This window comes from Henckelia pumila, chromosome 2 (genome assembly GCF_033568475.1).
Source record: "Henckelia pumila isolate YLH828 chromosome 2, ASM3356847v2, whole genome shotgun sequence".
NCBI lineage: Eukaryota > Viridiplantae > Streptophyta > Magnoliopsida > Lamiales > Gesneriaceae > Henckelia > Henckelia pumila.
The window spans coordinates 175900802-175913574 of record NC_133121.1 but is presented as its reverse complement, the minus strand read 5'-3'; the positions used below and the strand labels follow the sequence as shown (position 1 = coordinate 175913574).

General features: G+C 36.8%; 2 protein-coding genes across 2 annotated transcripts; both read left to right on the top strand.

Annotated features, from left to right (window-relative positions):
- Nucleotides 1-1253: 1253 nt before the first annotated feature.
- LOC140878990 (putative late blight resistance protein homolog R1A-3) lies at nt 1254-8440 on the top strand. The gene is made up of 2 exons (XM_073282617.1): nt 1254-1655; nt 5744-8440. The coding sequence occupies exons 1-2, from the start codon at nt 1254-1256 to the stop codon at nt 8438-8440; spliced, it is 3099 nt and encodes a 1032-aa protein (XP_073138718.1).
- Nucleotides 8441-9232: 792 nt separating this feature from the next.
- On the top strand, nt 9233-12276 carry LOC140884365 (putative late blight resistance protein homolog R1B-14). Its single transcript, XM_073291106.1, has 2 exons — nt 9233-11899; nt 12022-12276. The coding sequence occupies exon 1, from the start codon at nt 9318-9320 to the stop codon at nt 11862-11864; it is 2547 nt and encodes an 848-aa protein (XP_073147207.1). The 5' UTR covers nt 9233-9317; the 3' UTR covers nt 11865-11899; nt 12022-12276.
- Nucleotides 12277-12773: the final 497 nt, after the last annotated feature.

Genomic DNA, 12773 nt, shown 5'->3' with positions numbered 1-12773 from the left:
CAAGAGGTCCAAAGTGCTTCAACACCAGGGATGTGAAGTTTGATGAATCCAAACTGGGATATAAAATGAATACAGATGGAAAGGATAGTCAGATCACTGTGAATGATAAACTACCGATTGAAGTGGAGTCTTCTGTGCCAGATGAAGAGGCATATGAGATGCAAGATGATGATATGACAGCGAGTGATCCAAAAGAGGACTTAAGAACTTATAATCTTGCAAGGGACAGAACCAGAAGGGAGATCAGAGCTCCTAAGAGGTTTGGTGAAGCTGATCTGGCTTGGTATGCACTGAAAGTAGCTGAGGAGGTGGAGTATTCAGAGCCAAATACTTATGATGAAGCTATGGCGAGTAAACAGAAAAACAAGTGGATTGAAGCTATGAATGAAGAGATGAACTCACTTGAGAAGAATCAAACCTGGAAGCTAGTAGATAGACCGAAGCATCAAATAACATTGGGATGCAAGTGGATCTATAAACAGAAGGAAGGAACTCCTGGTACAGATCAAATCAAGTATAAAGCAAGATTGGTTGCAAAGGGTTTTGGTCAAGTAGAAGGGATATATTTTAATGAGGTCTATTCTCCAGTGGTCAAACATTGTTCCATCCGGATTATGTTAGCACTGGTGAACCAGCTCAACTTGGAGCTTGAGCAGATGGATGTGAAAACTGCGTTTCTACACGGTGACCTGAAAGAAACCATTTATATGGAACAACCAAAGGGCTTCATACATCAGAAAACCCAGAACAAAGTCTGCTTACTGAGAAAATCATTGTATGGGAAAAGTCCTAGAAAGTGGAACAAGAGGTTTGATGAGTTCATGATTGATATTGGTTTTGTGAGAAGCCAATATGACAGATGTGTCTATGTGAAAAAGGAAGATGGGCAGGTTATCTTGTACCTACTGATTTACGTTGATGATATCTTGATCGCAAGTAAAAGTAGGACAGAGATATCATCCTTGAAACAACAGCTCAACACAGAGTTTGAGATGAAAGATTTGGGTGAAGCGAAGAGAATTCTGGGCATGGACAAAGTGAGAAACAGAAAAAGACAGGAGATTCATCTGAGTCAGAAGAACTATTTGAAGAAGGTTGTTCTGCGGTATAACATGAATCATGCAAAATCTGTCTTGACCCCTCTGGGACAGCATTTGAAGCTATCTGCGAATCAGTCACCTGAAAGTGAGGAAGACAAGATGAAGATGGCTGGTATTCCATATGCTAGTGGAGTGGGGAGTCTCATATATAGAATGGTGTGTAGTAGGCCTGATCTGGCATACGCAATCAGTGTAGTGTCAAGATTTATGGCTAATCCGGGAACATATCATTGGGAAGCTTTGAAGTGGATTCTCCGATATCTCATAAACACAACTGGGCTGAGATTGAAGTTTGAGAAACAACAAGATGAGATTGATCCGGTAGTTGGATATGTGGACTCAGATTTTGCTGGGAACTTAGACACGAGAAAGTCGTTGACTGGTTATGTGTTCACTTTTTATGGCACAACGATCACCTGGAAGTCTAATTTACAGTCAGTGGTTGCTCTTTCTACCACTGAGGCAGAATTCATAGCTGTGATTGAAGCCATAAATGAAGGATTGTGGTTAAAAGGGATGATAGCGGAGTTGGGTGTAAAACAAGATCAAGTTGTAGTACACTGTGACAATCAAAGTGCAATACACTTGACGAAACACCAAATCTATCATGAACGATCGAAACACATAGACGTGAAAATGCATTTCGTGAGAGATGTAATTGAAAAAGGAGATGTGATCCTTGTGAAGATAGCATCAGAAGAAAACCCTGCAGATGCTATGACTAAGTCACTGCCGTATGCTAAGTTCAAGAAATGTTTGGACTTAGTTAATGCGGTGATTGGAAATTAGCCAAGGCGGCTAGGATGGAGAGCAGCATTCCTTCTGAAAGAATCAAGGTGGAGATTGTTGAAGTATGCTTCTATCAGATTGAATGAGAATAGAAAGAGATCGGATCGAATAGTACAGATCAGATGAGCTCGGTGATCAGATGAGTTCATGGCCAGATCGTATACTGGTATCAGATCGATGTGATGGTCAGACAAGTCTTCGGATGAGTTCATGCAGATAGATTGCTCGAGTATTGTGACTTGGTTAGAAGATAGATGAAGTGTCTAAGAAGCTATATGCTTGCAGGCAGATCGATGCAGATAGAAAGAGATCGGATCGAATAGTACAGATCAGATGAGCTCGGTGATCAGATGAGTTCATGGCCAGATCGTATACTGGTATCAGATCGATGTGATGGTCAGACAAGTCTTCGGATGAGTTCATGCAGATAGATTGCTCGAGTATTGTGACTTGGTTAGAAGATAGATGAAGTGTCTAAGAAGATATACGCTTGCAGGCAGATCGATGCAGATCGAAATACAAGGGTAGATCAAACTGATGAATGAAGACTTATCGGGCTAGACCATGTTGACTTTATAATTGGGTCATAAGTTACTGTTGACCTAAAGCCCAAGATGAAAGTCGGTCTAATTCTCTATATAAGCAGATGAAAGCTAGCCGAAACGAAGAGAACAGAAAATCAAATTCTTCAGAATATATTGAGAGAAGAAAAGAGAGATTTCGGAGGAGAGAAACAAGCGAAGATTGTGACGGGAAGAATTCAAGTATCAAAATCTTGAATTGAGTCTGTATCTAGCTTGAGAGTTTTTCGTTGTCCATCACTGTAATAAGCTCTGTTCTTGAGCTTGGATTGTTTTGTTGGTGATTAATAAAAGAGTGTGTGTTGCTTTTCCGTGGACGTAGGCATATCTTTGCCGAACCACATAAATACTTGCGTCGTTTAATCGCTTTCGCATGAGTTGGTTGATTGATCTGTGTGCGTTGGTTTTATCTGCTTTCTGGGATTATTGTTTTTATATGTGTGTTTCGTTTGCTTGGTGAATTCTCGATCTTCAAATTTCGGATTGATTCCTTACACGCCCTTTCACCCTTTCACCTCTTTTCAATGTTTTTTTTAAAATTTTCCTCTTTTCATTTTTTTTTCAATTTTTTTTATTTATTTGTCTTAGGCTAATGAATTAATTGACACATGCCAATATTTTTTAATTGGGTCAATTTTAATGTCTATTATTAAGCTTTTATTAAATTGAATTATTTTTTTTGTTTCATATATTGACGTTAAGCTTGAGTATTTCCTATAAAACTAAAACTTTATTTTCAAAATTTTATTTTAACTCACTTTTTTTTTTGAATTAAAAAACGTCTAAAAATTAGTAAAATTATAAAATCTTCCAAACTTTAAATTAAAATTTTAAAATAGAATATAAAATGAAAAAAAATTAGGATTTTTATTAAGTTCAAATTTGATTTCACTAATAATGACAAATCTTGTGGAAACATAAAGTTTCTTAATTTTTTCCTTTCTATACATTCTCACACTCAACACATAAAGTTTTAAGAAAATAACGCAAGTCAAAAGAACGAAACTAATAGTTATTGCTGAAAATTGGTAGCTTCATCACCGCCAAACATTGCCACCACTTAATATGCGGCCCCCCAAACCTAGCTTATATCCTGGATCCGCCCCTGCCTCTGATTGTTTTCATCATTCATCTCTCATATAATATCATGTTTTTGTTTGTTTCTCAGAATTATATATGTATGCGTTCGTCGAAATTCCCGCTGACGATACTCTACTTAATAATAAAAGGGAAAATAAGTTTTTTGGTCTTGTAACTTTATTCCCTTTGGGTTTTGGTCCATTAACTTTTCCGATGTGGGTTTTGGTATACTAACTTTGCATTTTCAGTGTTTTTTGGTCCAACTGTATACGTGTCAGCTTCTGATTGGTCCACGTCATCATTTTGAACCAATCAAAAATTGACACGTATGCAGTTGGACCAAAAAACACTGAAAGTGCAAAGTTAGTGTACCAAAACTAACATCGAAAAACTTAATGAATCAAAACCAAAACATAGACAAGTTAATGGACCAAAAAACTTATTTTTCGATAATAAAATAAGTAAATAAAAGGAACCCCGAAAAAAAAATGTTGGAAAGTCAATAGAAAATAAAATACTTGCCAAGTTGAGTGATTTATCCAAAGTTTTTATGTGTTACTTGTGCTGTTGGTTCTCTTACGATTGCAGAAAATTATGTTCAAGTATTTTACTTTATTTAATATTTTTTTAATTGGTTAAGGAGCTCGCGTTGCATACTTACATTACCAAGTCCATGTATGAGTCTATGACAACACTGAGGAGGAGAATTGGCTTTGATGGTTAAACTTTTGTCAACATATTCTATAACTTTTCCAAGAAATTTTATTGAAATTCAATGAACTAGTGTTTTTATTTTAGTGTGAATTAGATCACAAATTTATTATCTTTAAAGTTGTCTTTCTATATAATAAATTTCAAAGTCTGTAGATCCCACAAAGGAAGATAAATGAATGGTACGTAGGTGAAAGTGAAACCATCGATAATCTTATTTTGTTGGAATAGTCGATAAACGAAGTGCCAAATTGAGTCTTATTCAAGTTGGGTACAAATGATGCTTGTGATATTGGTTTTCTTACGATTGCAGAGAATTATGTTAAAATAAATTAATCTATGTTAATGTGGGGCCCATCATCATCTCAAGTTGCAAATAATTTATGTAATTGAGATTCCACAAGTTGTCGATTTTATGACCAAGTCCATGTAAAACAATATGAAGGAACACAATTTTGTCAAACATCTATAACTCGGTGAAGAAAATTTTATTGCAATTTTGATTTATTTTAGTTTTAATTTTTGTGTGATTTTATTAAGAGTAACACTCCTGTGAGACGGTCTCATCTGTGAGACGGTTTTATCTGTGAGACGGGTCAACCCTACCCATATTTATAATAATAAGTAATACTTTTGACATAAATTGTAATACTTTTTAATGGATAACCCATACAAGAGATCCGTCTCATAAAAATGATCCTTGAGACCGTCTCATAGGAGTTTTTGCCTTTTATTAATGAACTTGACTGGAAAGAGTACAAATTATTTAGTGATTATGATAATAGAAATGAAATTATTGCATGTTTCAATGAAAAGTGAGCTGTACATAAATAAATTTTTTGGGTAAAAATTTTCTGGGAGTTATATTAATATATAGCATGAACATTATTTTTTTGAAATTTCTTTGGGGCTCGTGAACATCTTCTATATCAGTTGCAACCAAAAATACCTTTTAATTATTGTTAGTCAACTTAAATTCATAATTCTTTTTTATGGCACTGGAACTCTCAAACGCAACTTTTCGAGACGTGCACTGAGTCAAGTTGCAATATAAATTCTTTTTCATGGTAATGACCTAACTCAACCAGAATTGTCCAAGACCATATATAAAATTCTTTTGTAATTTTATCCAACCGACATAAGATAATTACGCACTAACATGACATCCCTCACGCTCAAGAATAAACATCTAAAGCACTATAGACGAATATTTGTCCAAGTCCATATTTACAACTCCAATAATTTTATGCAACCGATATGCGAAACGATTATACACTAACACAATAAATTCATTAAAATACGTACAACTTATCTTGTTAATTAGTCAACCCAAAATAGAATTTAAAGAATGTTCATCAGTGCAAATGTTTGCAAAAACCCACAAACTATTTACTACACTTTAGTTCTCGCAAACACCAAGAGTTATTACAGCAAACAATTCTGTTGTCGCATAACAAACTGCTGATTCATTCAACATCACAGTTGGACACGTTGTTGCAAGACATACGTACCCTTTTTGAGGAAGTAAAGTATCAGAGATCGATGGCTTATTCGGCTGTTTTATCTCTTACGCAGATTCTTCAACAAATCAAGGCTCCTGCTGGTCACTGCATTCTTTATAAAAAACAACAGATTGAATCCCTCGAAGAGAAGGTTAGTTTCCTGCTTGATTTTTTGGAGAATAATTCTGCTTATACTAGCGAAGCAGTAAAAAATTTGGAAATGAAAATTCGAGATATGGCTCATAGAGCCGAAGACATAATTGAATCCTATATATACAATTCCATTGTAGATGGTAGAATCATGAGGAGACTGAGATACCTAATTTGCAAAGGCATGGACACATTAATAAAAGAAACACATATCATTCACCAAGAGGCATTGAGAATTCATAAGCGTATATTAGAACAAATATATGCACAACAAAGGACACATTTGCCTCATGTCAATAGACCAACACTCACATTTTGTGACAAAACCCCACCTATGGTTGGATTGGTTGATGACACGATGAAAATAAAGGAATGGCTAACAAGTTCATCGTCTAAACGTGAAGTCATTTCAATTGTTGGGATGGGAGGCATTGGAAAAACTACTTTTGCACGAAGTTTGTTCTATGACTCACTTATTGTCTATCATTTTCAAGTTCGTGCTTGGGTGACGGTATCTCAGGAATATCATATGCATGACATCTTGATAGGGCTTCTTGATTCAACTATTCAACAGAGTCCAGAAATGAGAAAAGAAAGTTGTGAAGAACTAGCCGAACGTCTGTACAAAAGTTTGAAAGGTAAGGCATACCTCATTGTGATGGATGACATGTGGGACACTAAGGTGTGGGATGAGTTGAAGAGGGTTTTCCCTGATGATAATAATGGAAGCCGGATCGTTTTGACAACTCGACAAACAAATGTGGGAGTTCATGTAGCCTCATTTGACCATCTTCATACCATGAGTTTTCTCGGTCCTAATGAAAGTTGGAACTTATTTTGTGAGACGGTGTTTGGAGGAGAATGTTGCCCTCCGCATTTGGAGAGAATCGGTCGGGAGGTCACAAGAAAATGTATTGGACTTCCACTCTCAATTGTTGTGATTAGTGGTCTGCTATTGATGGACAAGACAGTTAGTTACTGGAAGGCTATTTCCATTTCTCTAAACTCAATTCTATCTGCAGATGGATCCCAATGTTCATCAGTCTTCTCCTTGAGTTATAATCACTTGCCAGTTCACTTGAAGTCTTGTTTTCTATATTTTGCAATTTTCCCAGAAGATTATGATATCGAAAGGTCCAAAATTGTCAAGTTATGGGTTGCTGAGGGATTCATCAAGCCCAATGAATCTAAAACCCTGGAAGATACTGCAGAGGAGTATTTGGAAGACCTTTTGAAAAGAAATCTTATCATGGTTTCTAAACTAGGGAGTACTGGCAGAGTTAGGACATACAGAATCCATGATCTTTTAAGGGACTTTAGCACAACAGAAGCCCAAAAAGAGAAGTTTTTTCTTGTCACCACCAGGACTAGGTTCACCACCATTCATCCTGAAGTCATAAGAAGTCAGCGCCGTGTTAGTTTTCATAAATGCTGGCTTGAGGATGACATTCATTTCTTTAACTCAACTAAACCAGCTTTAATCCGATCACTTGTACGCTTTGACTCGGCTGATCATTGTAAATTTATGAGCAAGCTTTTTTGTTTTAGACTGCTAAGAGTAGTGGTTGTGACTGGTGTGTTATCTGAATTTCCAATTGAGGTTGTTAGATTGGTGTATTTAAGGTACCTTTCTCTTAATTTTTGGAAAGATATTAATATTCCGGCATCTATATCCTCTATTTGGGGTCTTCAAACCTTAATTATTAATATATCAGGAACACGTAAGTTTTCACCTGAGTGGACTCTAGCAGTATGGAAGATGCCACATTTGAGGCATGTGTGCATTGGAGGCGCTTGTTATTTACGGTGTCCTCCAAGTTCAAGATTTGAGGGTGGAAATTTTGGTATACTGGACAAACTTGAAACTCTATGGTGGGTAAGAAATTTCAGATTTACGGATGAGGTCGTTAAAAGAATTCCAAATGTGAAGAAACTGAAAGTCTTTTATGATGAAGAAGCTGAATGGCCGCCGCACTTCCATCTGAGTAATATCGTGCTGCTGAATAAGCTACGAACATTAAATATCACTCACTCATTCTTTACTCGGATATTGGGAAGAATTTCTCTACTAAACAATATCAGGTTTCCCAAATCACTCAAAAAGTTAACTTTGCATCATTGTTCCCTCCCTTGGAAAGATCTGACAATTGCTGGTTCGTTGCCTAATCTTGAAGTTCTCAAACTAAAAGCTTTATCCTGCCAAGGTGAAGTGTGGGAACCAAATGAGGGAGAATTTCCAGAGCTAAAATTCTTGAAGCTTGATAGTTTAGATTTGGTGCATTGGAGGGCCGATTATTACCACTTCCCCAAGCTTAAGTGCCTTGAAATACGTGACTGCTACCAATTGAAAGAGATCCCAATTGGAATTGGAAACATAACAACACTTGAGATGATCTTATTGGATTTTGCTATTCCCTCAGCTGTGGCTTCTGCTAAGCTCATACTTGATGAACAACGGAGCTTCGGTAATGAGGTCCTTCAAGTTGGTATTGTTGGAATATATATGAATCGATCGAGTTTAGGGTAGTATTTTCGCTTTTATATTTTGTATAGCTACATAAACTCTTTTGTACTGTACACATCATTCAATTTTCAAATAATACAATTACTTATAACGCGTGATTAGGGTGAACACAACAAGCTGCCTTGTAAATATTATACGCTAAACTTCTGTTTGGATTGATTAATTTCAAATGCATTTAAATGTATTCTCGTTGTAAGACCATTGAGATTCAACTTCACCCATTACATGTTTATATAGAATTTTAAATAATCGCAGTTTAAAATTCATTCTATCTTTATCACTAACTTTGGTACACTTGATAAGTATATTGTTTCATTGTCAGAAAAATATACTCAAAATCCATACGTTTGAAATTAATAATTACAAACACAACTTCATGGATTTCATTACTCGTATCACGTCACAACAAAGGTCGAAATTAGAATTAAAGAAACGTTAACCTTAAAATAAAGGTTGTATGAATGGCAGGGGATCATCTATATAATCTTTTGTAATCAACAAAAGATACAGGAATTTTTAAAGATAGTTTTGCGAATGAATTTAAAATATTATAATGATCTACTTTTAAGATTTTTGAATCTTGGAATGTGATGTTATGGATTAAATAATTGCAGAGCGAGGCAAAAGAACACTGAGATCCGACAAAAATGACATACAGCTAAAAATTGCACTATTTCTGAAGAGAAAAAGATTCAGTGATCAATCAAACCACAATCTATTGTTTCCTTTACTAATCATCCACTTAGCATTCCAGCTACTCTGAGAATTTGATCATTTTCTAATCCTGATCCTTACAAACTCTGTTCTTGTTTGCTGTAGACAAAATATCCTTTGATTCTTGTTCCGCTGCTTCGATTTTGTATTTCAGAGAACAAAAGGGATGGCTTTTGCTGCTGTTCAATCTTTGATGGAGCTTCTTGAACGAATAATGGATGCTGATTCCATTTGGGTTCTTGATAATGAAGAGCAGATTGAACTTCTCCAAGAGAAGGTCAGTTTCCTGCGTGATTTCTTGGAGGACTTTTCGATGGCTACCGGCGAAGAAGTGGAAGATTTGGAGATAAAAATTAGAGATATAGCTTATGAAGCTGAAGACATAATCGAATCATATTTGTGCGATCTGCTTCATGCAAAATCTGACGAAACGAGAGACCAAACCTTGTGCCAAGATTTGGAGAAAGCCATCGAAGAAACATGTTGTATCCATGACGAGGTGATGGAGATTAGACGCCGTAGATTCGACCCAAAATATATGCAGCAAACGGATTGTTTGTCCGTGGATAGATCAAGACTCACGTTTACGGGCAAGAACATGACCATGGTGGGACTTGATGGTGAATTGATGACGATAATGGATTGGCTCACGAGTTCATCTTCTAAACTAGAAGTAATGTCGATCGTGGGGATGGGAGGTATTGGAAAGACTACTCTTGCCAGAAATGTTTTCGACGACCCGCTTATTGTCTATCAATTCGACATTCGGTCTTGGGTAACAGTGTCCCAAGAATATCAAGTGAGTGAGATCTTAGCGAGGCTTCTTGGACGTTCAACCAGCGAACAAAGTCAAGAAAGCGAGGGAAAATTAGCCCAGCGCCTGTACAAAAGTTTGAAAGGCATTAGATATCTGATTGTAATGGATGATTTGTGGGAGACTAAGGCGTGGGACGATGTCAGAAGGTTGTTCCCTGATGACAACAATGGAAGTCGAGTTATTTTGACGACACGGCTAGCTGATGTTGGTGTTTATGCCACCTCAGATGACCATGTTCTCAATTTGAGTTTCCTGAGTCCCAGTGAGAGTTGGAGCTTGCTATGCAAGAAAGTGTTTGGAGAAGAATCTTGTCCTGATTATTTGGTGGGAGTTGGGCAGGAGATTGCGACATATTGTCGAGGGCTTCCACTGTCACTAGTAGTTGTTGGAGGCCTCTTGTCTATGGAGCAAACAGTTGGTTACTGGGAGACCGTCGCGGATTCCATCAACTCACTTCTGGCCACAGATGGTGGCCAGTGTTCAGAGATCCTGTCCTTGAGTTATAATCACTTGCCAGCTCGTTTTAAACCTTGTTTCTTGTATTTTGCAGTATTCCCAGAAGATTATGATATCCCAAGGTCCAAGCTTATCAAGTTCTGGGTTGCCGAAGGATTTTTGAAGCCCGAAAACTCTAATAGCTTGGAAGATACAGCAGAGAGATGCTTGGAGGAACTTGTGAACAGAAGTCTCATCATGATTTCTAGGCCAGGATATGTCCGCAAAGTTAAGACGTACAGAATCCACGATCTTCTGAGGGAGTTCTGTGTAACAAAGGTTCAAAATGAGAAGTTTCTACATTTAGCTAATAGGCATCATGTCCCTGCACACCATGAAGGCATAAGAAGTGAGCGTCGTGTTGCCGTCCATCCAAATTTTCCTTTGCAAGTTTATGATTATAAACCAATTGGACCAGCTATACTACGTTCATTTCTATGTTTTGCTATATTATCGTCTGTTAATCTTACTGGTTATAGAATGCTAAGATTATTGGATTTTTCTAGAACACGGTTACATGATTTTCCGAAAGTTGTGGTGACTCTAGTGCATTTAAGGTACCTTTCTCTTCGTTGCAAACAAGTGAGCGTTTCTCCCATGATATCCTTAATTTGGGGTCTTCAAACCTTGATTATTGATACATATGGGTACAATATCGAGTCTCTTTACCATTTACCCCACGGAATATGGAAGTTGCCAAGCTTAAGGTATGTGCGGATCGGTAGGTGTCATCTACCAGATCCTCCATGCTCGAGTGCCTTGATGAACCTGCATACTCTTAAGATTATACCGAATTTCAGATTTACGGATGAGATAATCGAAAAACTTCCCAAGTTGAAGAAACTGGAAGTCTATTACGACAAGGGATTTAAGGATTGGCCGCAGTATCATCTTAGTAATATTGTGTCTCTACATGGATTGGAAGCATTACAAATCACTTCTTGCTCGGAGATAGATTTTCCAGATAACTTCAGGTTTCCATCGTCACTCAAGAAGTTGAATTTGTCAGGTTGTCTTCTTCCTTGGGAAGATTTCTCGACGATGGTAGGCTCGATACCATGTCTTGAGGCTCTGATACTAAGAAATGATGCCTGTGAAGGTAACGTTTGGGAACCAAATGAAGGAGAATTTTGTGAGCTAAAATTACTGAGGCTTTGTTCTTTAGATTTTGTGCATTGGAGAGCTGATGATTCCCATTTTCCCAAGCTGAAGTGCCTGAAGATTTCCTGGTGCAACGGCTTGGAGGAGATCCCGACAGAAATTGGAAACATCGCAACACTCGAGATGATTGAGCTGGAGCGTGTACGATCCTCAGCTAGGACTTCTGCCGAAAATATACTAGAGGAACAGCGAAACTCCGGTAACGATGCCCTTCAAGTTCATTTCAAGAATATCTGGTGAAAGCTCTCAGAATATCTTTTCAAGTCATAGTCAGTGTGAGTAAAATTCTTTTTAATTTCGAACTAAAGATGAGTATTAAGATCAAAACTAATAACTTTCATGCTATATATACTTGCTTGTTAAAATTTGGGATGGATTCACAGTTATTTGTTTGTAGGGCGTCTCTTCCTAGATCTGGCCAATCAAGGATTCAATAAGCAGTCGTATTGCAACTCAGAAGTATCGGCTGTTTTACGCGGACGGACGAAAATCGCCTTTCGAGATGATGTGAAAATTGAAGGATATAACTGAAGTATAAGCAGTCTTTCGTAGAGTTTTTTCATTTAATGAAACAAGCGATCCGTGTTTGGCTTTTGTTCTGCTTTTCTTGTCACTGGGATTGATTGTAAAAGTTGTTTCTGAAGGTGGAGCTTTGTATTGAAATATACACTATTGTGTTAAGTTGTTTTTCCACCATAAATTTGCAAGTAAATTAATGTTTTTATGCTTACGTACGTGCATCATAATATACAATCCATTATATTGTTTGGTATATGCATGATAAAGATTATGATAGGTCTGTCCAACCCACACTTGACTCGCACATTAGAGATTATTATCATTTTTACGAGGTTTAATAATATCTTATTGGAGGAAGAATAAAGCTTGACAATGTTTTTTCTCTATAATACCCTACAATTTAAATAAGTATAAATTCAATGGCCTATGTTGGGAATGTATTCAGTGTGAGTATTATATTCTATTTACTTTTTCAAACTGTCGGTGAATATCAAGCTCAAAATATAGTTGCTGAGTGTATTAATTACTTTCTTTGCGTGCCATTAATTCATGATGTATATATTCACAATTCGAAAATTAGAACTTATAATAATTTTCATGATGTATACATGTTTATTATTTGGGATGAAT

Excerpts from the sequence above, each read along its gene's own strand:
- LOC140884365 (XM_073291106.1), top strand. The coding sequence starts at position 9,318 with ATGGCTTTTGCTGCTGTTCAATCTTTGATGGAGCTTCTTGAACGAATA.
- LOC140878990 (XM_073282617.1), top strand. The coding sequence starts at position 1,254 with ATGGTGTGTAGTAGGCCTGATCTGGCATACGCAATCAGTGTAGTGTCA. Across the intron at positions 1,656-5,743 it reads TAAAACAAGATCAAGTTGTA|TTGGACACGTTGTTGCAAGA; the intron begins GTACACTGTGAC and ends TCAACATCACAG.